Source organism: Salvelinus namaycush, unplaced genomic scaffold (assembly GCF_016432855.1).
Source record: "Salvelinus namaycush isolate Seneca unplaced genomic scaffold, SaNama_1.0 Scaffold723, whole genome shotgun sequence".
Classification (NCBI taxonomy): domain Eukaryota; kingdom Metazoa; phylum Chordata; class Actinopteri; order Salmoniformes; family Salmonidae; genus Salvelinus; species Salvelinus namaycush.
The window spans coordinates 25,867-52,448 of NW_024061446.1; the positions used below are offsets into that span (position 1 = coordinate 25,867).

Consider the following 26,582-nt stretch of genomic DNA (forward strand, 5'->3'; position numbering starts at 1 on the left):
TTACACCAGACATTCCAGCTCATAACTTTATACCAGACATTCCAGCTCATAACTTTACACCAGACATTCCAGCTCATAACTTTATACCAGACATTCCAGCTCATAACTTTACACCAGACATTCCAGCTCATAACTTTATACCAGACATTCCAGCTCATAACTTTATACCAGACATTCCAGCTCATAACTTTACACCAGACATTCCAGCTCATAACTTTATACCAGACATTCCAGCTCATAACTTTACACCAGACATTCCAGCTCATAACTTTACACCAGACATTCCAGCTCATAACTTTACACCAGACATTCCAGCTCATAACTTTACACCAGACATTCCAGCTCATAACTTTATACCAGACATTCCAGCTCATAACTTTACACCAGACATTCCAGCTCATAACTTTATACCAGACATTCCAGCTCATAACTTTATACCAGACATTCCAGCTCATAACTTTACACCAGACATTCCAGCTCATAACTTTATACCAGACATTCCAGCTCATAACTTTACACCAGACATTCCAGCTCATAACTTTATACTAGACATTCCAGCTCATAACTTTATACTAGACATTCCAGCTCATAACTTTACACCAGACATTCCAGCTCATAACTTTATACCAGACATTCCAGCTCATAACTTTACACCAGACATTCCAGCTCATAACTTTATACATGTAACTCAAAAAATGCTACTCACAGTTTGATGCACGAGCAAAACAAATATTAGACAGCAAGACTCTGGAATTATAGATAAACCTCTCCTTAGTGCAACTGCTGTGTCAGATTTTTTTTTTTTAATTATAAAAAGCACACCATGCTATAATCTGAGTACGGCGCTCAGACACAAAAACAAGCCATACAGATACCCGCCCTGTTGTGGAGTCAACAGAAGTCAGAAATAGCATTATAAATATTCCCTTACCTTTGATGATCTTCATCAGAATGGACTCCCAGGTATCCCAGTTTCACAATAAATGTTTGTTTTGTTCGATAAAGTCCATAATTTATGTCCAAATACCAGGTGCAATCGGACCAAACTTACACTGTATCTTGGATAGGCAAAGAGTTGAAAAACTACAAACCTCCGATTTCCCACTTCCTGGTTGGATTTTTTCTCAGGTTTTTGCCTGCCATATGAGTTCTGTTAAACTCACAGACATCATTCAAACAGTTTTAGAAACTTCGGAGTGTTTTCTATCCAAATCTACTAGTAATATGCATGTCTTAGCTTCTGGGCCTGAGTAGCAGGCAGTTTACTCTGGGCACCTTATTCATCCAAGCTACTCAATACTGCCCCTCAGTCCCAAAGAAGTTAACAAACACCATGTGACTGGGGCCTACCAGTAAGCTTCAAAATGAAAAATTATATGACGAGTGAAATGAAGAACATTATCTGCTAATGTATTACACTAGTTGACTGAAGGTATTTACTTAAAAAAATATTTAAAAATCACTGTATTGAAAACCATCCCATGGAGGCGGATTATTTAAGATACTGTTTGAAGATGGGCAGGGACTGTGGTGTCCTAGCTTCAGGGGGGAGCTGGTTGAACCATTGGGGTGCCAGGACAGGGAAGTGCTTGGACTGGGCTGAGCGGGAGCTGCCCAGTCCAAAGAGACCTGAGGTGGCAGAACGTAGTGCTCGGGTTGGGGTGTAGGGTTTGAGCAGAGCCTGAAGGTAGAGAGGGACAGTTCCTCTTGCTGTTCTGTAGGTTAGCACCATGGTCTTGTAGTGGATGCGAGTTTCAACTGGAAGCCAGTGGAGTGTGGTGTCCAATCAGACAACAACCCGGTAGCCTTGGTGTCCAATCAGACAGCAACATATCACCAGAGATATTAGATCCAACATGACTCTACTGACTCTACCGGGCGGTCCTGTAGGGGCACTGGAAGCCAGTGGAGTGTGGAGAGGAGCGGGATGGGAGAACTTGGGAAGGTTGAAAACCAGGTGGGCTGCAGCGTTCTGGATTGGTTGCAGGTGTTTTCTCCCACTTTTTCTGAAATATTTACATAACGTCACAAACCCACTATTATATTCTAACTATAGAATTAGAATAGTCATTCTATTTCCATCCAACAGTTTGCCCAAATGTTTCTCTCTAAATCGCAAGTCAAATCGCAATTGCAACATTTACAGTTGAAGTCGGAAGTTTACATACACTTAGGTTGGAGTCATTAAAACTTGTTTTTCAACCACTCTACAAATTTCTTGTTAACAAACTATAGTTTTGGAAAGTCGGTTAGGACATCTACTTTGTGCATGACACAAGTAATTTTTCCAACAATTGTTTACAGACAGATTATTTCATTTATAATTCGCTGTATCACAATTCCAGTGGGTCAGAAGTTTACATACACTAAGTTGACTGAACAGCTTGGAAAATTCCAGAAAATTATGTCATGGCTTTGGAAGCTTCTGATAGGCTAATTGACATCATTTGAGTCAATTGGAGGTGTACCTGTGGATGTATTTCAAGGTCTACATTCAAACTCAGTGCCCCTTTGCTTGACATCATGGGAAAATCAAAAGAAATCAGAGAAGTCCTCAGAAAATAAATTGTAGACCTCCACAAGTCTGATTCATCCTTGGGAGCAATTTCCAAACGCCTGAAGGTACCACGTTCATCTGTACAAACAATAGTACGCAAGTATAAACACCATGGGACCACGCAGCCGTCATACCGCTCAGGAAGGAGACGCGTTCTGTCTCCTAGAGATGAACGTCCTTTGGTGCGAAAAGTGCAAATCAATCCCAGAACAACAGCAAAGGACCTTGTGAAGATGCTGGAGGAAACAGGTACAAAAGTATCTATATCCACAGTAAAACGAGTCCTATATCGACATAACCTGAAAGGCCGCTCGGCAAGGAAGAAGCCACTGCTCCAAAACCGCCATAAAAACTACAGTTTGCAAGACTTGGAGACTTGCAAGCCGAAGAACACCATCCCAACCGTGAAGCACGGGGGTGGCAGCATCATGTTGTGGGGGTGCTTTGCTGCAGGAGGGACTGGTGCACTTCACAAAATAAATGGCATCATGAGGTAGGAAAATTATTTGGATATATTGAAGCAACATCTCAAGACCTCAGTCAGGAAGTTAAAGCTTGATTGCAAATGGGTCTTCCAAATGAACAATGACCCCAAGCATACTTCCAAAGTTGTGGCAAAATGGCTTAAGGACAACAAAGTCAAGGAATTGGAGTGGCCATCACAAAGCCCTGACCTCAATCCTATAGAAAATGTGTGGGCAGAACTGAAAAAGCGTGTGCGAGCAAAGGAGGCCTACAAACCTGACTCGGTTACAACAGCTCTGTCAGGAGGAATGGGCCAAAATTCACCCAACTTATTGTGGGAAGCTTGTGGAAGGCTACCCAAAAAGTTTGACCCTAAGTTAAACAATTTAAAGGCAATGCTACCAAATACTAATTAAGTGTATGTAAACTTCTGACCCACTGGGAATGTGATGAAAGAAATAAAAGCTGAAATAAATCATTCTCTCTACTATTATTCTGACATTTCACATTCTTAAAATAAAGTGGTGATCCTAACTGACCTGAGACAGGGAAGTTTTACTAGCATTAAATGTCAGGAATTGTGAAAAACAGAGTTTAAATGTATTTGGCTAAGGTGTATGTAAACCTGCGACTTCAACTGTAGTTAAAAATAAGGTCAAGATTGTTTGGGAGAGATGAGCAGGGGCCAGTGTGCGTGACAGAGGAGGGAGAGATGAGCAGGGGCCGGTGTGTGTGACAGAGGGAGGGAGAGAGAGAGGAGGGGGAGATGAGCAGGGGCCGGTGTGTGTGACAGAGGAGGGAGGGAGAGATGAGGTGCCCACAAAATGAAGTGGAAACTGAGCTGCACTTCCTAACCTCCTGCCCAATGTATGACCATATTAGAGAGACATATTTCCCTCAGATCACACAGATCCACAAAGAATTCGAAAACAAATCCAATTTTGATAAACTCCCATATCTACTGGGTGAAATTCCACAGTGTACCATCACAGCAGCAAGATTTGTGACCTGTTGCCACAAGAAAAGGGCAACCAGTGAAGAACAAACACCATTGTAAATACAACCCATATTTATGCTTATTTATTTTCCCTTGTGTACTTTAACCATTTGTACATTGTTACAACACTGTATATATATATAATATGACATTTGTAATGTCTTTATTGTTTTGAAACTTCTGTATGTGTAATGTTTACTGTTAATTTTTATTGTTTATTTCACTTTTGTATATTATCTACCTCACTTGCTTTGGCAATGTTAACACATGTTTCCCATGCCAATAAAGCCCCTTGAATTGAATTGAATTGAATTGAGAGAGGAGGGGGAGATGAGCAGGGGCCGGTGTGTGTGACAGAGGAGGGAGGGAGAGATGAGCAGGGGCCGGTGTGTGTGACAGAGGAGGGAGGGAGAGATGAGCAGGGGCCGGTGTGTGGGAGAGAGAGGGGAGGGGCCGGTGTGTGTGACAGTGTGTGGGTGGCACAGAGGGGGGGGGAGAGAGAAAGTAGCCAAACCGACTTGTGCTAGTTAGAAAAACGTGTTGCTGCCAAAGGTTATCCACCATACCATCTGGTAGTGCTACAGTAGCTACAGTAGCCAGCTAAGTTAGCCTAGCTGCAGTAGCCGGCTAAGTTAGCCTAGCTGCAGTAGCCGGCTAAGTTAGCCTAGCTGCAGTAGCCGGCTAAGTTAGCCTAGCTGCAGTAGCCGGCTAAGTTAGCCTAGCTGCAGTAGCCGGCTAAGTTAGCCTAGCTGCAGTAGCCGGCTAAGTTAGCCTAGCTGCAGTAGCCGGCTAAGTTAGCCTAGCTGCAGTAGCCGGCTAAGTTAGCCTAGCTACAGTAGCCGGCTAAGTTAGCCTAGCTGCAGTAGCCGGCTAAGTTAGCTAAAGGAACAAGGCTAATTGAGGCTGTTTTGCTGCACTTCCTGTCCAATGTCTACAACAACTCCAACTCATATAAAAACAACAGCCTACTCCTTCTCATTTAGCCAACTTCATTCCATAATTAGAAATCACTTTGCTACGCATTGAGCCTCTGTCTGTAGCGCCACTGTGATTGGTCGACAGTAACAACCAGCTACACCGGTACGTCTTTTCTTTTAATGGAGCCGCACTCACTGTTTTATTAACATTTTAAAATGTAATGGTCTATCCTTGTAAGATACACTACTTGACCAAATGTATGTGGACACCTGCTCGTCAAACATCTCATCGCAAAATCATGGGGATTAATATGGAGTTGGTCCCCCCTTTGCTGCTATAACAGCCTCCACTCTTCTGGGAAGTCATTAATATGGAGTTGGTCCTCCCTTTGCTGCTATAACAGCCTCCACTCTTCTGGGAAGTCATTAATATGGAGCTGGTCCCCCCTTTGCTGCTATAACAGCCTCCACTCTTCTGGGAAGTCATTAATATGGAGTTGGTCCTCCCTTTGCTGCTATAACAGCCTCCACTCTTCTGGGAAGTCATTAATACGGAGTTGGTCCTCCCTTTGCTGCTATAACAGCCTCCACTCTTCTGGGAAGTCATTCATGTGGAGTTGGTCCTCCCTTTGCTGCTATAACAGCCTCCACTCTTCTGGGAAGTCATTAATATGGAGTTGGTCCCCCCTTTGCTGCTGTAACAGCCTCCACTCTTCTGGGAAGTCATTAATATGGAGTTGGCCCCCCCCCTTTGCTGCTATAACAGCCTCCACTCTTCTGGGAAGTCATTCATATGGAGTTGGTCCTCCCTTTGCTGCTATAACAGCCTCCACTCTTCTGGGAAGTCATTAATATGGAGTTGGTCCCCCCTTTGCTGCTATAACAGCCTCCACTCTTCTGGGAAGTCTTTAATATGGAGTCGGTCCTTTTGCTGCTATAACAGCCTCCACTCTTCTGGGAAGGCTTTCCACTAGATGTTGGAACATTGTTGCAGGGGCTTGCTTCCATTCAGTCACAAGAACATTAGTGAGGTTGTGCTCACAGTTGGCGTTCCAATTCATTCCAAAGGTGTTCGATGGGGTTGAGGTCAGGGCTCGGTGCAGGCGAGTCAAGTTCTTCCACACCGATATCGACAAACCGTTTCTGTATGGACTTCGCTTTGTGCACGGTGGCATTGTCATGCTAAAACAGATAAGGGCCTTCCCCAAACTGTTGCCACAAAGTTGGAAGCACAGAATCGTCTAGAATGTCATTGTATGCTGTAGCAGTAAGATTTCCCTTCACTGGAACTAAGGGGCCCGAACCATGAAAAACAGCTCCAGACCATTATTCCTCTACCACCAAACTTTACAGTTGGCACTATGCATTGGGGCAGGTAGCGTTCTCCTGGTATTCGCTAAACCCAGATTCGTCCGTCTGACTGCCAGATGGTGAAGTGTGATTCATCACCCTAGAGATCACGTTTCCACTGCTCCAGAGTCCAATGGCGGCGAGCTTTACACCACTCCAGCCGACGCTTGTCATTGCACATGGTGATCTTAGGCTTGTGTGCTGCTGCACGGCCATCAAATGGCCACCCGGACTATTTACATTGACACCCCCCCCCCCCCTTCCCATTTGTTTTTACGCTGCTGTTACTCACTGTTTCTTATCTATGCATAGTCACTTTACTCCTACCTACATGTACAAATTACCTCAACTAAACTGTACTAAACTAAACACACTGACTCAGTACCAGTACCCCCTGTATATAGTTATTGTTATTTTATTGTTACTTTTTATTATTTTTTACTTTAGTTTATTTGGTAAATATTTTCTTAACTCTTCTTGAACTGCGCTGTTGGTTAAAGGCTTGTCGGTAAGCATTTCACGGTAAAGTCTACACCTGTTGTATTCGGCGCATGTGACTAATAAAGTTTGATTTGATTTGAAACCCATTTCATGAAGCTCCCTACGGTCAGTTCTTGTGCTGAAGTTGCTTCCAGAGGCAGTTTGGAACTCGGTAGTGATTGTTGCAACCGAGGACCGAGATTTTTACTCGCTTCAGCACTCGGCGGTCCTGTTCTGTGAGCTTGTGTAGCCAACCACTTCAAGGCTGAGCCGTTGTTGTTTCCACTTCACAATAACAGCACTTACAGTTGAGAGGGACAGCTCTAGCAGGGAAGAAAATTGACCAACTTAATTTTTGGAAAGGTGGCATCATATGACGGTGCCACGTTGAAAGTCACTGCGCTCTTCAGTACGGGCCATTCTAAAGCCAATGTTTGTCTATGGTAATTGCATGGCTGTGTGCTCAATTTTATACACCTGTCAGCAACGGATGTGGCTGAAATAGCCAAATCCACTCATTTTGAAGGGGTGTCCACATACTTTTGTGTAGATCTAGTGTAGAACGCCAAAAAAATATATATATTTAAGTAGGTCATGACCACTTTAATAATGTATATATTTTTAGTGTGCCTTTGCTAATGCATCGATATGCATATTAGTATTACATTGTAAAATGAGAATAATGAGGACATTGCCTGACTAAATAGAATGGATGTGTTCATGGTGATTTTTCTGTAGCCTGTGTGTCTGATGCAAGAACACATCATAAAATCCATGAATAGCGGTAGCATTGTTATTAGCATTATTTTTATAATGAGAAAAATAACCAAAAACCAGGTTCCCTTTTTTTTTTTAATGGAAGGATTTGTATGGAACGCCAAGTTGAAACCAACATTTTAGATGTTGCCGTTCTCATAATAACCCATACGTGGATTTTATCGCAACAGAATACCCTTCAATTGAAGCGACGGGAAACAACCGGAAGTGGCCACATCTCTCACAATAACAACAAAAACGGATCAGAAATGAAATCACGGGAAATTTAAAAGCAACTCGAGAGCTTTAGAAATGTCTGCATTTCAACGTAGGCCTCTTCTAGCAGCCTACTTGTTCAGGTAGTCTATGTCAAGCCCCTCGTAGGCCTCTTCTAGCAGCCTACTTGTTCAGGTAGTCTACGTCAAGCCCCTCGTAGGCCTCTTCTAGCAGCCTACTTGTTCAGGTAGTCTATGTCAAGCCCCTCGTAGGCCTCTTCTAGCAGCCTACTTGTTCAGGTAGTCTACGGCAAGCCCCTCGTAGGCCTCTTCTAGCAGCCTACTTGTTCAGGTAGTCTACTTCAAGCCCCTCGTAGGCCTATTCTAAGTAGTCTACTTCAAGCCCCTCGTAGGCCTCTTCTAGCAGCCTACTTGTTCAAGTAGTCTACTTCAAGCCCCTCATAGGCCTATTCTAAGTAGTCTACTTCAAGCCCCTCGTAGGCCTCTTCTAGCAGCCTACTTGTTCAGGTAGTCTACTTCAAGCCCCTCGTAGGCCTCTTCTAGCAGCCTACTTGTTCAGGTAGTCTACTCCAAGCCCCTCGTAGGCCTCTTCTAGCAGCCTACTTGTTCAGGTAGTCTACTTCAAGCCCCTCGTAGGCCTCTTCTAGCAGCCTACTTGTTCAGGTAGTCTACTCCAAGCCCCTCGTGGGCCTCTTCTAGCAGCCTACTTGTTCAGGTAGTCTACTTCAAGCCCCTTGTATTGTGTAGCATGGAAAACAAAAGGTATATGTCATGTTATTTCATTACCAGATCATATTGGGAATAAGCCCACTGAGCTATGTCATTTGTTGTCATTATATCCAGAATAATTCATAGGAAGAGCGTTGAGTGTATCTCAATAGTCTTATCCTACACAACTGCGCACAGTAGCCTTGATGTCCAATCAGACAACAACACAGTAGCCTTGATGTCCAATCAGATAACAACACAGTAGCCTTGGTGTCCAATCAGACAACAACACAGTAGCCTTGGTGTCCAATCAGACAGCAACACAGTAGCCTTGGTGTCCAATCAGACAGCAACACAGTAGCCTTGGTGTCCAATCAGACAGCAACACAGTAGCCTTGGTGTCCAATCAGACAGCAACACAGTAGCCTTGATGTCCAATCAGACAACAACCCGGTAGCCTTGGTGTCCAATCAGACAGCAACACGGTAGCCTTGGTGTCCAATCAGACAACAACCCAGTAGCCTTGGTGTCCAATCAGACAACAACACAGTAGCCTTGGTGTCCAATCAGATAACAACACAGTAGCCTCGGTGTCCAATCAGACAGCAACACAGTAGCCTTGGTGTCCAATCAGATAACAACACAGTAGCCTTGGTGTCCAATCAGACAACAACCCAGTAGCCTTGGTGTCCAATCAGACAACAACCCAGTAGCCTTGGTGTCCAATCAGACAGCAACACAGTAGCCTTGGTGTCCAATCAGACAGCAACACAGTAGCCTTGGTGTCCAATCAGACAACAACACAGTAGCCTTGGTGTCCAATCAGACAGCAACACAGTAGCCTTGGTGTCCAATCAGACAGCAACACAGTAGCCTTGGTGTCCAATCAGATAACAACACAGTAGCCTTGGTTTCCAATCCGATGCACAAAAACATGAACTCATTACCTTGATACATTCTGTGTTAAATCTAATGAGACCCTGCTGTAAATCAGACAACAACAGATCATCAGTTCACTAGAGATATTAGATCCAACATGGCTCCAGGCACTACTGTCTTCACCAGCATAATGAATGAGACACCAACATATCACCAGAGATATTAGATCCAACATGGCTCCAGGCACTACTGTCTTCACCAGCATAATGAATGAGACACCAACATATCACCAGAGATATTAGATCCAACATGGCTCCAGACACTACTGTCTTCACCAGCATAATGAATGAGACACCAACATATCACCAGAGATATTAGATCCAACATGGCTCCAGGCACTACTGTCTTCACCAGCATAATGAATGAGACACCAACATATCACCAGAGATATTAGATCCAACATGGCTCCAGGCACTACTGTCTTCACCAGCATAATGAATGAGACACCAACATATCACCAGAGATATTAGATCCAACATGGCTCCAGACACTACTGTCTTCACCAGCATAATGAATGAGACACCAACATATCACCAGAGATATTAGATCCAACATGACTCCAGGCACTACTGTCTTCACCAGCATAATGAATGAGACACCAACATATCACCAGAGATATTAGATCCAACATGGCTCCAGGCACTACTGTCTTCACCAGCATAATGAATGAGACACCAACATATCACCAGAGATATTAGATCCAACATGGCTCCAGACACTACTGTCTTCACCAGCATAATGAATGAGACACCAACATATCACCAGAGATATTAGATCCAACATGACTCTACTGACTCTACCGGGCGGTCCTGTAGGGGCTCTACTGACTCTACCGGGCGGTCCTGTAGGGGCTCTACTGACTCTACCGGGCGGTCCTGTAGGGGCTCTACTGGCTCTACCGGGCGGTCCTGTAGGGGCTCTACTGACTCTACCGGGCGGTCCTGTAGGGGCTCTACCGGGCGGTCCTGTAGGGGCTCTACTGGCTCTACCGGGCGGTCCTGTAGGGGCTCTACTGGCTCTACCGGGCGGTCCTGTAGGGGCTCTACTGACTCTACCGGGCGGTCCTGTAGGGGCTCTACTGGCTCTACCGGGCGGTCCTGTAGGGGCTCTACTGACTCTACTGGGCGGTCCTGTAGGGGCTCTACCGGGCGGTCCTGTAGGGGCTCTACTGGCTCTACCGGGCGGTCCTGTAGGGGCTCTACTGACTCTACCGGGCGGTCCTGTAGGAGCTCTACTGGCTCTACCGGGCGGTCCTGTAGGAGCTCTACTGGCTCTACCGGCCGGTCCTGTAGGGGCTCTACTGACTCTACCGGGCGGTCCTGTAGGGGCTCTACTGACTCTACCGGGCGGTCCTGTAGGGGCTCTACTGGCTCTACCGGGCGGTCCTGTAGGGGCTCTACTGACTCTACCGGGCGGTCCTGTAGGAGCTCTACTGGCTCTACCGGGCGGTCCTGTAGGAGCTCTACTGGCTCTACCGGGCGGTCCTGTAGGAGCTCTACTGGCTCTACCGGGCGGTCCTGTAGGGGCTCTACTGGCTCTACCGGGCGGTCCTGTAGGGGCTCTACTGGCTCTACCGGGCGGTCCTGTAGGGGCTCTAACCTTTATTGTGTTCTATTCAACAGCATGGACCAGAAGTCATGGAAGCAGGGGAAGAGGAAGGCAGAGAAGGACGAGATGGTGGGGGCCAACTTCTTCCTCACTATCTCCACCCCCTCCGGACCCCCCCTGGACCTAGTCGAAGTCGAGTCCAAGATCGACGGCTTCAAAGCGTTCACTAAGAAAATGGACGACAGCGTGGTCCAAGTCAACGCCACCACCAACGAATTCGCCCGGAAACAGATCACAGGGTTTAAGAAGGAGTACCAGAAAGTGGGCCAGGCGTTTAAAGTCCTGGGGCAGGCGTTTGAGCTGGACCAGCAGGCATACTCGGTAGGGTTGAACCAGGCCATAGCGTATACAGGAGAAGCATACGATGCTATTGGAGGCTACTTTGCAGAGCAGCCAAGACATGATGTGGACCCTTTAATGGATTTGTTACAGCTGTACCAGGGACATCTGGCCAACTACCCTGACATCATCCACGTACAGAAAGGTAATGTCCTCATACTACCCTGATATCATCCACGTGCAGAAAGGTAATGTCCTCGTACTACCCTGACATCATCCACGTGCAGAAAGGTAATGTCCTCGTACTACCCTGACATCATCCACGTACAGAAAGGTAATGTCCTCATACTACCCTGATATCATCCACGTGCAGAAAGGTAATGTCCTCATAATACCCTGATATCATCCACGTACAGAAAGGTAATGTCCTCATACTACCCTGATATCATCCACGTGCAGAAAGGTAATGTCCTCATAATACCCTGATATCATCCACGTACAGAAAGGTAATGTCCTCATACTACCCTGATATCATCCACGTACAGAAAGGTAATGTCCTCATACTACCCTGATTACATCCACGTGCAGAAAGGTAATGTCCTCGTACTACCCTGACATCATCCATGGTACAGAAAGGTAATATCCTCATACTACCCTGATATCATCCACGTACAGAAAGGTAATGTCCTCATACTACCCTGACATCATCCACGGTACAGAAAGGTAATGTCCTCATACTACCCTGACATCATCCATGGTACAGAAAGGTAATGTCCTCATACTACCCTGATATCATCCACGTACAGAAAGGTAATGTCCTCATACTACCCTGATATCATCCACGTGCAGAAAGGTAATGTCCTCATACTACCCTGACATCATCCACGTACAGAAAGGTAATGTCCTCATACTACCCTGATATCATCCACGTGCAGAAAGGTAATGTCCTCATAATACCCTGATATCATCCACGTACAGAAAGGTAATGTCCTCATACTACCCTGATATCATCCACGGTACAGAAAGGTAATGTCCTCATACTACCCTGACATCATCCACGGTACAGAAAGGTAATGTCCTCATACTACCCTGACATCATCCACGTACAGAAAGGTAATGTCCTCATACTACCCTGATATCATCCACGTGCAGAAAGGTAATGTCCTCGTGTTACCCTGACATCATCCACGTACAGAAAGGTAATGTCCTCATACTACCCTGATATCATCCACGTGCAGAAAGGTAATGTCCTCATAATACCCTGATATCATCCACGTACAGAAAGGTAATGTCCTCATACTACCCTGATATCATCCACGGTACAGAAAGGTAATGTCCTCATACTACCCTGACATCATCCACTGTACAGAAAGGTAATGTCCTCATACTACCCTGACATCATCCACGGTACAGAAAGGTAATGTCCTCATACTACCCTGATATCATCCACGTACAGAAAGGTAATGTCCTCATACTACCCTGACATCATCCACGGTACAGAAAGGTAATATCCTCATACTACCCTGATATCATCCACGTACAGAAAGGTAATGTCCTCATACTACCCTGACATCATCCACGGTACAGAAAGGTAATGTCCTCATACTACCCTGACATCATCCACGGTACAGAAAGGTAATATCCTCATACTACCCTGATATCATCCACGGTACAGAAAGGTAATGTCCTCATACTACCCTGACATCATCCACGTACAGAAAGGTAATATCCTCATACTACCCTGATATCATCCACGTACAGAAAGGTAATGTCCTCATACTACCCTGACATCATCCACGGTACAGAAAGGTAATATCCTCATACTACCCTGATATCATCCACGTACAGAAAGGTAATGTCCTCGTACTACCCTGATATCATCCACGGTACAGAAAGGTAATGTCCTCATACTACCCTGACATCATCCACGTACAGAAAGGTAATGTCCTCATACTACCCTGATATCATCCACGTACAGAAAGGTAATGTCCTCGTACTACCCTGATATCATCCACGTACAGAAAGGTAATGTCCTCATACTACCCTGATTTCATCCACGTGCAGAAAGGTAATGTCCTCATACTACCCTGACATCATCCACGTACAGAAAGGTAATGTCCTCATACTACCCTGACATCATCCACGTACAGAAAGGTAATGTCCTCATACTACCCTGATATCATCCACGGTACAGAAAGGTAATGTCCTCATACTACCCTGACATCATCCACGTACAGAAAGGTAATGTCCTCGTACTACCCTGACATCATCCACGTACAGAAAGGTAATATCCTCATACTACCCTGATATCATCCACGGTACAGAAAGGTAATGTCCTCATACTACCCTGATATCATCCACGGTACAGAAAGGTAATGTCCTCATACTACCCTGACATCATCCACGTACAGAAAGGTAATGTCCTCATACTACCCTGATATCATCCACGTACAGAAAGGTAATGTCCTCATACTACCCTGACATCATCCACGGTACAGAAAGGTAATGTCCTCATACTACCCTGACATCATCCATGGTACAGAAAGGTAATGTCCTCATACTACCCTGATATCATCCACGGTACAGAAAGGTAATGTCCTCATACTACCCTGATATCATCCACGGTACAGAAAGGTAATGTCCTCATACTACCCTGACATCATCCACGTACAGAAAGGTAATGTCCTCATACTACCCTGACATCATCCACGTACAGAAAGGTAATGTCCTCATACTACCCTGACATCATCCACGTACAGAAAGGTAATGTCCTCATACTACCCTGACATCATCCACTGTACAGAAAGGTAATGTCCTCATACTACCCTGACATCATCCACTGTACAGAAAGGTAATGTCCTCATACTACCCTGACATCATCCACGGTACAGAAAGGTAATGTCCTCATACTACCCTGATATCATCCACGTACAGAAAGGTAATGTCCTCATAATACCCTGATATCATCCACGGTACAGAAAGTTACATATTATTTTTATTTCACCTTTATTTAACCAGGTAGACCAGTTGAGAACAAGTTCTCATTTACAACTGCGACCTGGCCAAGGTAGAGCAAAGCAGTGAGACACAAACAACACAGAGTTACACATGGAATTAACAAACATACAGTCAATAACACAATAGAAAAGTCTATATACAGTGTGTGCAAATGAGGTAGGATAAGGGAGGTAAGGCAATAAATAGGCCATGGTGGCGAAATAATTACAATTTAGCAAATTAACACTGGAGTGATGTGCAGGAGATGAATGTGCAAGTAGAGATACTGGGGTGCAAAGGAGCAAAAATAAATAAATAACAGTATGGGGATGAGGTAGTTGGATGGGTTATTTACAGATGGGCTATGTACAGGTGCAGTGATCTGTGAGCTGCTCTGACAGCTGGTGCTTAAAGCTAGAGAGGGAGATATGAGTCTCCAGCTTCAGTGATTTTTGCAGTTTGTTCCAGTCATTGGCAGCAGAGAACTAGAAGGAAAGGCGGCCAAATGAGGAATAGGCTTTGGGGGTGACCAGAGATATACCTGCTGGAGCGCGTGCTACAGGTGGGTGCTGCTATGGTGACCAGCGAGCTGAGATAAGGGGGGACTTTACCTAGCAGGGTCTTGTAGATGACCTGGAGCCAGTGGGTTTGGCGACGATTTTTAAGCGAGGGCCAGCCAATGAGAGCATACAGGTCGCAGTGGTGGGTAGTATATGGGGCTTTGTTGACAAAACGGATGGCACTGTGATAGACTGCACCAGTTTGTTGAGTAGAGTGTTGGAGGCTATTTTGTAAATGACATCACCGAAGTCAAGGATCGTTAGGATGGTCAGTTTTACGAGGGTATGTTTGGAAGCATGAGTGAAGGAGGCTTTGTTGCGAAATAGGAAGCCAATTCTAGATTTAATTTTGGATTGGAGATGTTTAATGTGAGACTGGAAGGAGAATTTACAGTCTAACCAGACACCTAGGTATTTGTAGTTGTGCACATATTCTAAGTCAGAACCGTCCAGAGTAGTGATGCTGGACGGGCGGGCAGGTGCGGGCAGCGATCGGTTGAAGAGCATGCATTTAGTTTTACTTGCATTTAAGAGCAGTTGGAAGCCACGGAAGGAGAGTTGTATGGCATTGAAGCTCGTTTTGAGGGTAGTTAACACAGTGTCCAAAGAAGGGCCAGAAGTATACAGAATGATGTCGTCTGTGTAGAAGTGGATCAGAGACTCACCAGCAGCAAGAGCAACATCATTGATGTATACTGAGAAAAGAGTCAGCCCGAGAATTGAACCCTGTGGCACACCCATAGAGACTGCCAGAGGTCCGGACAACAGGCCCTCCGATTTGACACACTGAACTCTGTCTGAGAAGTAGTTGGTGAACCAGGCGAGGCAATAATTAGAGAAACCAAGGCTGTTGAGGCTGCCTATAAGAATAGGCCGTCACACGCCGAGTCGATCAGGACTAGGCCGTCACACGCCAAGTCCGTCACACGCCGAGTCTATCAGGACTAGGCCGTCACACGCCAAGTCCGTCACACGCCAAGTCGATCAGGACTAGGCCGCCACACGCCAAGTCTATCAGGACTAGGCCGCCACACGCCACGTCTATCAGGACTAGGCCGCCACACGCCAAGTCTATCAGGACTAGGCCGCCACACGCCAAGTCTATCAGGACTAGGCCGCCACACGGCAAGTCTATCAGGACTAGCCCGTCACACTGTTTCTTTTTGTTCACAGTTATTCGATTAATCCAAGTGATCAAATTACTATTTGCATCGTCTGGGTTGTCAATCATCGAATGATCACTATTATCTGATTGATCGATCGATCATTCCTGACTTATGCGGCAAAGCTTGTAAATTCAGTTACAGAGATGAAAGCCTGTAGGCTGCTCTTTATTACAGGGAGAGGGAGGGGACTTAGTTTACATGAGAAATAGGAAATGTTTTCATTGGGATATTAACCCACACCACACACCCTCCCTTACACAAAGACATATACACACACCACACACCCTCCCTTACACAAAGACATATACACACACCACACACCCTCCCTTACACAAAGACATATACACACACCACACACCCTCCCTTACACAAAGACATATACACACACCACACACCCTCCCTTACACAAAGACATATACACACACCACACACCCTCCCTTACACAAAGACATATACACACACCACACACCCTCCCTTACACAAAGACATATACACACACCACACACCCTCCCTTACACAAAGACATATACACACACAGACACACAAAGACATATACACACACAGACACACAAAGACATATACACACACAGACACACAAAGACATATACACACACAGACACACAAAGACATATACACACACAGACACACGTTTCATTTGACTGTTCAAGTCACATGGGAGGCAGCATGTGGTTTCACAGATGCCTTGTGTGTTTTTCCACAACTGGTAGTGCTTGTGTGTGTGTGTGTGTGTGTGTGTGTGTGTGTGTGTGTGTGTGTGTGTGTGTGTGTGTGTGTGTGTGTGCGTGCGTTTGCAGTCACTGTGGTACATGACCTATCAGACACTGTATAAAGCCAGGAAACAACGGAAAATGCCACAGGGTTTGCCAGGAAAGCCAGTCAGTCTATCACCCGTGACCCTACATGCACTCACACTATAGTTGAACCCGACGGGCTGGACTGAGCCAGAATTTTCTACGATTAATTTTGTCCGGGCTCGGAACTGCCACGCTGTAAATAGAAAATGACAGCATGTGACTGGTGCAGCTTGTCTCTCTCTCACTCAGCTGCAAGTTAGCAGACACATGTGACTGGTGCAGCTTGTCTCTCTCTCACTCAGCTGCAAGTTAGCAGACACATGTGACTGGTGCAGCTTGTCTCTCTCTCACTCAGCTGCAAGTTAGCAGACGCATGTGACTGGTGCAGCTTGTCTCTCTCTCACTCAGCTGCAAGTTAGCAGACACATGTGACTGGTGCAGCTTGTCTCTCTCTCACTCAGCTGCAAGTTAGCAGACACATGTGACTGGTGCAGCTTGTCTCTCTCTCTCACTCAGCTGCAAGTTAGCAGACACATGTGACTGGTGCAGCTTGTCTCTCTCTCACTCAGCTGCAAGTTAGCAGACACATGTGACTGGTGCAGCTTGTCTCTCTCTCACTCAGCTGCAAGTTAGCAGACACATGTGACTGGTGCAGCTTGTCTCTCTCTCACTCAGCTGCAAGTTAGCAGACACATGTGACTGGTGCAGCTTGTCTCTCTCTCTCACTCAGCTGCAAGTTAGCAGACACATGTGACTGGTGCAGCTTGTCTCTCTCTCTCACTCAGCTGCAAGTTAGCAGACACATGTGACTGGTGCAGCTTGTCTCTCTCTCTCACTCAGCTGCAAGTTAGCAGACACATGTGACTGGTGCAGCTTGTCTCTCTCTCTCACTCAGCTGCAAGTTAGCAGACACATGTGACTGGTGCAGCTTGTCTCTCTCTCACTCAGCTGCAAGTTAGCAGACACATGTGACTGGTGCAGCTTGTCTCTCTCTCACTCAGCTGCAAGTTAGCAGACACATGTGACTGGTGCAGCTTGTCTCTCTCTCACTCAGCTGCAAGTTAGCAGACACATGTGACTGGTGCAGCTTGTCTCTCTCTCACTCAGCTGCAAGTTAGCAGACACATGTGACTGGTGCAGCTTGTCTCTCTCTCTCACTCAGCTGCAAGTTAGCAGACACATGTGACTGGTGCAGCTTGTCTCTCTCTCTCACTCAGCTGCAAGTTAGCAGACACATGTGACTGGTGCAGCTTGTCTCTCTCTCTCACTCAGCTGCAAGTTAGCAGACACATGTGACTGGTGCAGCTTGTCTCTCTCTCTCACTCAGCTGCAAGTTAGCAGACACATGTGACTGGTGCAGCTTGTCTCTCTCTCACTCAGCTGCAAGTTAGCAGACACATGTGACTGGTGCAGCTTGTCTCTCTCTCACTCAGCTGCAAGTTAGCAGACACATGTGACTGGTGCAGCTTGTCTCTCTCTCATTCAGCTGCAAGTTAGCAGACACATGTGACTGGTGCAGCTTGTCTCTCTCTCTCACTCAGCTGCAAGTTAGCAGACACATGTGACTGGTGCAGCTTGTCTCTCTCTCTCACTCAGCTGCAAGTTAGCAGACACATGTGACTGGTGCAGCTTGTCTCTCTCTCACTCAGCTGCAAGTTAGCAGACACATGTGACTGGTGCAGCTTGTCTCTCTCTCACTCAGCTGCAAGTTAGCAGACACATGTGACTGGTGCAGCTTGTCTCTCTCTCTCACTCAGCTGCAAGTTAGCAGACACATGTGACTGGTGCAGCTTGTCTCTCTCTCTCACTCAGCTGCAAGTTAGCAGACACATGTGACTGGTGCAGCTTGTCTCTCTCTCACTCAGCTGCAAGTTAGCAGACACATGTGACTGGTGCAGCTTGTCTCTCTCTCACTCAGCTGCAAGTTAGCAGACACATGTGACTGGTGCAGCTTGTCTCTCTCTCACTCAGCTGCAAGTTAGCAGACACATGTGACTGGTGCAGCTTGTCTCTCTCTCACTCAGCTGCAAGTTAGCAGACACATGTGACTGGTGCAGCTTGTCTCTCTCTCACTCAGCTGCAAGTTAGCAGACACATGTGACTGGTGCAGCTTGTCTCTCTCTCACTCAGCTGCAAGTTAGCAGACACATGTGACTGGTGCAGCTTGTCTCTCTCTCACTCAGCTGCAAGTTAGCAGACACATGTGACTGGTGCAGCTTGTCTCTCTCTCTCACTCAGCTGCAAGTTAGCAGACACATGTGACTGGTGCAGCTTGTCTCTCTCTCACTCAGCTGCAAGTTAGCAGACACATGTGACTGGTGCAGCTTGTCTCTCTCTCACTCAGCTGCAAGTTAGCAGACACATGTGACTGGTGCAGCTTGTCTCTCTCTCACTCAGCTGCAAGTTAGCAGACACATGTGACTGGTGCAGCTTGTCTCTCTCTCTCACTCAGCTGCAAGTTAGCAGACACATGTGACTGGTGCAGCTTGTCTCTCTCTCACTCAGCTGCAAGTTAGCAGACACATGTGACTGGTGCAGCTTGTCTCTCTCTCACTCAGCTGCAAGTTAGCAGACACATGTGACTGGTGCAGCTTGTCTCTCTCTCACTCAGCTGCAAGTTAGCAGACACAACCAACCGTGTGTTTTGTGCTGTCTGTGGTGCTGAAGCTGCTTACTAATTACAGCCATTTTGTATTCATTTCTTACTTGTTGTGTCTCTGACTGAAAAGTTATGTTACCGAAATCCCTCATTTGTTTTAGGCAGCAAAAAAGAAGATTCGGATGCTTCTCATGAAACCAGTTTTTAACCATGTCAGTAGTAAATTGAGTTAGATAACCATGATGGGTATGATAACTATCATTCTGAAGACTAAGATGCCTACTTTGTGTCTTATTTTAAATACATTTTTTTTTTTTTATGGCAGAATTTTGGACAATTTTCACACCAATAATTCTCATGACCGAAATGTGTCTGGATTAAATTCTCAGGTAATTTTATAAATTTTTACTTCAGAGAAACCTAATTTATTTGAAAATAACACTAGATATGTTGCTGTAGTTTGTCCATAAATCATACAAATGTTATACTACTTTAAGTTTACGTTAAACTATAATAATTATTACGTGATGAGTGTCTGTGGACATATTTCTCGTTACGTAACACTTTTTAGAGTTGCTGTAAACTCCAATAATTTCTTTTAAAATACGGATTTATTCTCCCACAATGCATCATCTAGAGGATTTAGTCCTTAGTTCATTTAATTTCTTGACTTTAATATTATGAACGAGGATCTTATTTTCAAACATCCCCTTTAAGACGCTTAAACTTCTCATTACCAAAATGACAACAACAAAAAAGCTAAAATTGGGAGAAATTTAGAGAACCAACACGGAGGCATGAATGGGGTTTAGTGATGTGGTCAATTGCTGAATCATGAAGGCTTTTTATTTATTTTATTTCTTTCCCCTTTATTTAACCAGGTAGGCCAGTTGAGAACAAGTTCTCATTTACAACTGCGACCTGGCCAAGATAAAGCAAAGCAGTGCGACACAAACAACAACACAGTTACACATAAACAAATGGACAGTCAATAACACAATAGGAAAAAAAGTCTATATACTGTGTGTGCAAATGAGGTAGGATAAGGGAGGTAAGGCAATAAATAGGCCATAGTGGCGAAGTAATTACAATATAGCAATTAAACACTGGAGTGATCGATGTGCAGAAGATGAATGTGCAAGTAGAGATACTGGGGTGCAAAGGAGCAAGATAAATAACTATATGGGGATGAGGTAGTTGAGTGGGCTATTTACAGATGGGCTATGTGTACAGGTGCAATGATCAGCAAGCTGCTCTGACAACTGATGCTTAAAGTTAGTGAGGGAAATATACAGTTGAAGTCGGAAGTTTACATACACATACACACACTTCTTGTTAATCAAACTATAGTTTTGGCAAGTCGGTTAGGACATCTACTTTGTGCATGACACAAGTCATTTTTACAACAATTTTTTACAGACAGATTATTTCACTTATAATTCACTGTATCACAATTCCAGTGGGTCAGAAGTTTACATACACTAAATTGAATGTGCTTTTAAACAGCTTGGAAAATTCCAGAAAATTATGTCATGGCTTTAGAAGCTTCTGATAGGCTAATTGACATAATTTGAGTCAATTGGAGGTGTACCTGTGGATGTATTTCAAGGCCTACCTTCAAACTCAGTGCCCCTTTGATTGACGTCATGGGGAAATCAAAAGAAATCAGCCAAGACCTCAGAAAAACAATTGTAGACCTCCACAAGTCTGGTTCATCCTTGGGAGCAATTTCCAAACGCCTGAAGGTACCACGTTCATCTGTACAAACAATAGTACGCAAGTATAAACACCATGGGACCACGCAGCCGTCATACAGCTCAGGAAGGAGATGCGTTCTGTCTCCTAGAGATTAATTTACTTTGGTGTGAAAAGTGCAAATCAATCCCAGAACAACAGCAAAGGACCTTGTGAAGATGCTGGAGGAAACAGGTACAAAGTGTCTATATCCACAGTAAAACAAGTCCTATATCGACATAACCTGAAAGGTCGCTCGGTAAGGAAGAAGCCACTGCTCCAAAACAGCCATAAAAAAAGCCAGACTGCGGTTTGCAACTGCACATGGGGACAAATATCGTACTTTTTGGAGAAATGTCCTCTGATGAAACAAAAATGGAACTGTTTGGCCATAATGACCATCATTATGTTTGGAGGAAAAAGGGGGAGGCTTGCAAGCCGAAGAACACCATCCCAACCGTGAAGCACGGGGGTGGCAGCATCATGTTGTGGGGGTGCTTTGCTGCAGGAGGGACTGGTGCTCTTCACAAAATAGATGGCATCATGAGAATGGAAAATTATGTGGATATATTGAAGCAACTTCTCAAGACATCAGTCAGGAAGTTAAAGCTTGGTCGCAAATGGGTCTTCCAAATGGACAATGACCCCAAGCATACTTCCAAAGTTGTGGCAAAATGGCTTAAGGACAAGAAAGTCAAGGTATTGGAGTGGCCACCACAAAGCTCTGACCTCAATCCTATAGAAAATGTGTGGGCAGAAATGAAAAAGTGTGTGCGAGCCAGGAGGCCTACAAACCTGACTCAGTTACACCAGCTCTGTCAGGAGGAAGGGCCAAAATTCACCCAATTTATTGTGGGAAGCTTGTGGAAGGCTACCCGAAACGTTTGACCCAAGTTAAACAATTTAAAGGCAATGCTACCGAATACTAATTGAGTGTATGTAAACTTCTGACCCACTGGGAATGTGATGAAAGAAATAAAAGCTGAAATAAATCATTCTCTCTACTATTATTCTGACATTTCACATCCTTAAAATAAAGTGGTGATTCTAACTGACCTGAGACAGGGAAGTTTTACTAGGATTAAATGTCAGGAATTGTGGGAAAAACTGAGTTTTTTAAATGTATTTTAGCAAAAGTTGATTTAAACTTCCGACTTCAACCGAAATACACGTTTCTAATCATTTTTAGGTCTGTTTCTCTTATAAGATCCTTCATTTCGGTAATGATCACAAACAAATTCTAATATATAGTCACAATGGGTGTGCTGTGCTGGTAACTTTTTATTATTTAATAGGACCACTGCTTACACCTATTGTATAGATGTTATGTAAAACATCAGCTATTTGATTAAGTTGTCAAGAAATATGGGTTTATAATAATACCCCTTTTTTTAATATACTTAAAGCCACAATCTGGAGTTTGTGTTTCAGCAAAGAGTCTCATTATTTTATTTATGTAACCTTTATTTAACTAAGCCAGTTAAGAACAAATTCTTATTTACAATGACGGCCTACACCGGGCCAAACACGGACGACGCTGGGCCAATTGTGTGCCGCCCTCTGGGACTCCCAATCACGGCCCGGATGTGATACAGCCTGGATTCGAACCAGGTACTGCAGTGACGCCCTGGTCTTAGACCACTGCGCCTCTCGGGAGAAAAGGGAGATATCCCTCATTTTGACACGTGTACCTGTTTTGAAACTTGCCTGTACTGTTGTTTGATTTTTCCCAATAATGTTTCTTGGTCCACATCCCACATATGTCGATCCTTTATACACATATCATGCCATTTGCTCATAGGATGCCATTCAATTTAGAAATGCATCTAAAATACTTTTAGAACCAAGCATTCATGAACTAATATGCAAATATTACCTTTAAAATTAACTTTTGAAAATACAAAGCGCGTAATTACTAATGATAAAATAAAGGGTTTTATTCAGTTGCGTTTAGATCTGTGATTTTAGTTTGGGACTAACAAAATGCCATTTTGATGATGTAATCTTTAATAGAGCTCAGTACCGTTTTTCAATAGCGACATCTCATCTCTAAAACCTGCTTCTCATCACCGTAATGCACTAATACTTAGTTACTTAATGACTTCATACTTAGGAAATATTAGTGAAAATACAGAGAAGTCTTTTTTTTAGTCTTTTTAGTCTTTTTTTTTGCTTCATCTGACAGTGTGATTTTGTTGTTCTTTTACCCTCTCCTCTCTCCTCCTTCTCCAGGAGTACTGACCCTCTCCTCTCTCCTCCTTCTCCAGGAGCACTAACCCTCTCCTCTCTCCTCCTTCTCCAGGAGCACTGACCCTCTCCTTTCTCCTCCTTCTCCAGGAGTACTGACCCTCTCCTCTCTCCTCCTTCTCCAGGAGTACTGACCCTCTCCTCTCTCCTCTCTCTCCAGGAGTACTGGCCCTCTCCTCTCTCCTCTCTCTCCAGGAGCACTAACCCTCTCCTCCTTCTCCAGGAGCACTGACCCTATCCTCTCTCCTCTCTCCAGGAGCACTGACCCTCTCCTCTCTCCTCCTTCTCCAGGAGTACTGACCCTCTCCTCTCTCCTCTCTCTCCAGGAGCACTAACCCTCTCCTTTCTCCTCCTTCTCCAGGAGCACTGACCCTCTCCTCTCTCCTCCTTCTCCAGGAGTACTGACCCTCTCCTCTCTCCTCCTTCTCCAGGAGCACTAACCCTCTCCTCTCTCCTCTCCTCCTTCTCCAGGAGCACTGACCCTCTCCTCTCTCCTCCTTCTCCAGGAGTACTGACCCTCTCCTCTCTCCTCCTTCTCCAGGAGCACTGACTCTCTCCTCTCTCTCCAGGAGCACTGACCCTCTCCTCTCTCCTCCTTCTCCAGGAGCACTAACCCTCTCCTCCTTCTCCAGGAGTACTGACCCTCTCCACTCTCCTCTCTCTCCAGGAGTACTGACCCTCTCCTCTCTCCTCTCTCTCCAGGAGCACTAACCCTCTCCTCCTTCTCCAGGAGCACTGACCCTATCCTCTCTCCTCTCTCCAGGAGCACTGACCCTCTCCTCTCTCCTCCTTCTCCAGGAGTACTGACCCTCTCCTCTCTCCTCTCTCTTCAGGAGCACTAACCCTCTCCTTTCTCCTCCTTCTCCAGGAGCACTGACCCTCTCCTCTCTCCTCCTTCTCCAGGAGTACTGACCCTCTCCTCTCTCCTCCTTCTCCAGGAGCACTGACCATCTCCTCTCTCCTCTCTCTCCAGGAGCACTGATCCTCTCCTCTCTCCTCCTTCTCCAGGAGTACTGACCCTCTCCTCTCTCCTCCTTCTCCAGGAGCACTAACCCTCTCCTCCTTCTCCAGGAGCACTAACCCTCTCCTCTCTCCTCCTTCTCCAGGAGCACTGACCTTCTCCTCTCTCCTCCTTCTCCAGGAGCACTGACCCTCTCCTCTCTCCTCCTTCTCCAGGAGCACTGACCCTCTCCTCTCTCCTCTCTCTCCAGGAGCACTAACCCTCTCCTCTCTCCTCCTTCTCCAGGAGCACTGACCCTCTCCTCCTTCTCCAGGAGTACTGACCCTCTCCTCTCTCCTCCTTCTCCAGGAGCACTGACCCTCTCCTCTCTCCTCTCTCTCCAGGAGCACTAACCCTCTCCTCTCTCCTCCTTCTCCAGGAGCACTGACCCTCTCCTCTCTCCTCTCTCTCCAGGAGCACTAACCCTCTCCTCTCTCCTCCTTCTCCAGGAGCACTAACCCTCTCCTCTCTCCTCCTTCTCCAGGAGCACTGACCCTCTCCTTTCTCCTCCTTCTCCAGGAGTACTGACCCTCTCCTCTCTCCTCCTTCTCCAGGAGTACTTACCCTCTCCTTTCTCCTCCTTCTCCAGGAGCACTAACCCTCTCCTCTCTCCTCCTTCTCCAGGAGTACTGACCCTCTCCTCTCTCCTCCTTCTCCAGGAGCACTAACCCTCTCCTCCTTCTCCAGGAGTACTGACCCTCTCCACTCTCCTCTCTCTCCAGGAGTACTGGCCCTCTCCTCTCTCTCCAGGAGCACTAACCCTCTCCTCCTTCTCCAGGAGCACTGACCCTATCCTCTCTCCTCTCTCCAGAAGCACTGACCCTCTCCTCTCTCCTCCTTCTCCAGGAGTACTGACCCTCTCCTCTCTCCTCTCTCTCCAGGAGCACTAACCCTCTCCTTTCTCCTCCTTCTCCAGGAGCACTGACCCTCTCCTCTCTCCTCCTTCTCCAGGAGTACTGACCCTCTCCTCTCTCCTCCTTCTCCAGGAGCACTAACCCTCTCCTCTCTCCTCTCCTCCTTCTCCAGGAGCACTGACCCTCTCCTCTCTCCTCCTTCTCCAGGAGCACTGACCCTCTCCTCTCTCCTCCTTCTCCAGGAGTACTGACCCTCTCCTCTCTCTCCAGGAGCACTGACCCTCTCCTCTCTCCTCCTTCTCCAGGAGTACTGACCCTCTCCTCTCTCCTCCTTCTCCAGGAGCACTAACCCTCTCCTCCTTCTCCAGGAGTACTGACCCTCTCCACTCTCCTCTCTCTCCAGGAGTACTGACCCTCTCCTCTCTCCTCTCTCTCCAGGAGCACTAACCCTCTCCTCCTTCTCCAGGAGCACTGACCCTATCCTCTCTCCTCTCTCCAGGAGCACTGACCCTCTCCTCTCTCCTCCTTCTCCAGGAGTACTGACCCTCTCCTCTCTCCTCTCTCTCCAGGAGCACTAACCCTCTCCTTTCTCCTCCTTCTCCAGGAGCACTGACCCTCTCCTCTCTCCTCCTTCTCCAGGAGTACTGACCCTCTCCTCTCTCCTCCTTCTCCAGGAGCACTGACCATCTCCTCTCTCCTCTCTCTCCAGGAGCACTGATCCTCTCCTCTCTCCTCCTTCTCCAGGAGTACTGACCCTCTCCTCTCTCCTCCTTCTCCAGGAGCACTAACCCTCTCCTCCTTCTCCAGGAGTACTGACCCTCTCCTCTCTCCTCTCTCTCCAGGAGTACTGACCCTCTCCTCTCTCCTCTCTCTCCAGGAGCACTAACCCTCTCCTCCTTCTCCAGGAGCACTAACCCTCTCCTCTCTCCTCCTTCTCCAGGAGCACTGACCTTCTCCTCTCTCCTCCTTCTCCAGGAGCACTGACCCTCTCCTCTCTCCTCCTTCTCCAGGAGTACTGACCCTCTCCTCTCTCCTCTCTCTCCAGGAGCACTAACCCTCTCCTTTCTCCTCCTTCTCCAGGAGCACTGACCCTCTCCTCTCTCCTCCTTCTCCAGGAGTACTGACCCTCTCCTCTCTCCTCCTTCTCCAGGAGCACTAACCCTCTCCTCTCTCCTCTCCTCCTTCTCCAGGAGCACTGACCCTCTCCTCTCTCCTCCTTCTCCAGGAGTACTGACCCTCTCCTCTCTCCTCCTTCTCCAGGAGCACTGACTCTCTCCTCTCTCTCCAGGAGCACTGACCCTCTCCTCTCTCCTCCTTC

At 46.2% G+C, this 26,582-nt stretch overlaps 1 protein-coding gene across 2 annotated transcripts in view; it reads left to right on the plus strand.

Moving 5' to 3' along the window:
- LOC120042588 (sorting nexin-18-like) overlaps nt 1-26,582 on the plus strand; it is a 32,715-nt gene that overhangs the window by 3,086 nt on the left and 3,047 nt on the right. Inside the window, exons 2-3 of one of the 2 annotated variants that reach the window (XM_038987412.1) lie at nt 11,028-11,497; nt 19,755-19,818. In XM_038987412.1, coding sequence (XP_038843340.1) covers nt 11,028-11,497; nt 19,755-19,810 — 526 coding nt within the window. In that variant the 3' untranslated portion in view covers nt 19,811-19,818. The remainder of the gene's footprint in view (nt 1-11,027; nt 11,498-19,754; nt 19,819-26,582) is intronic. The other variant, XM_038987411.1, reaches the window with a different exon arrangement.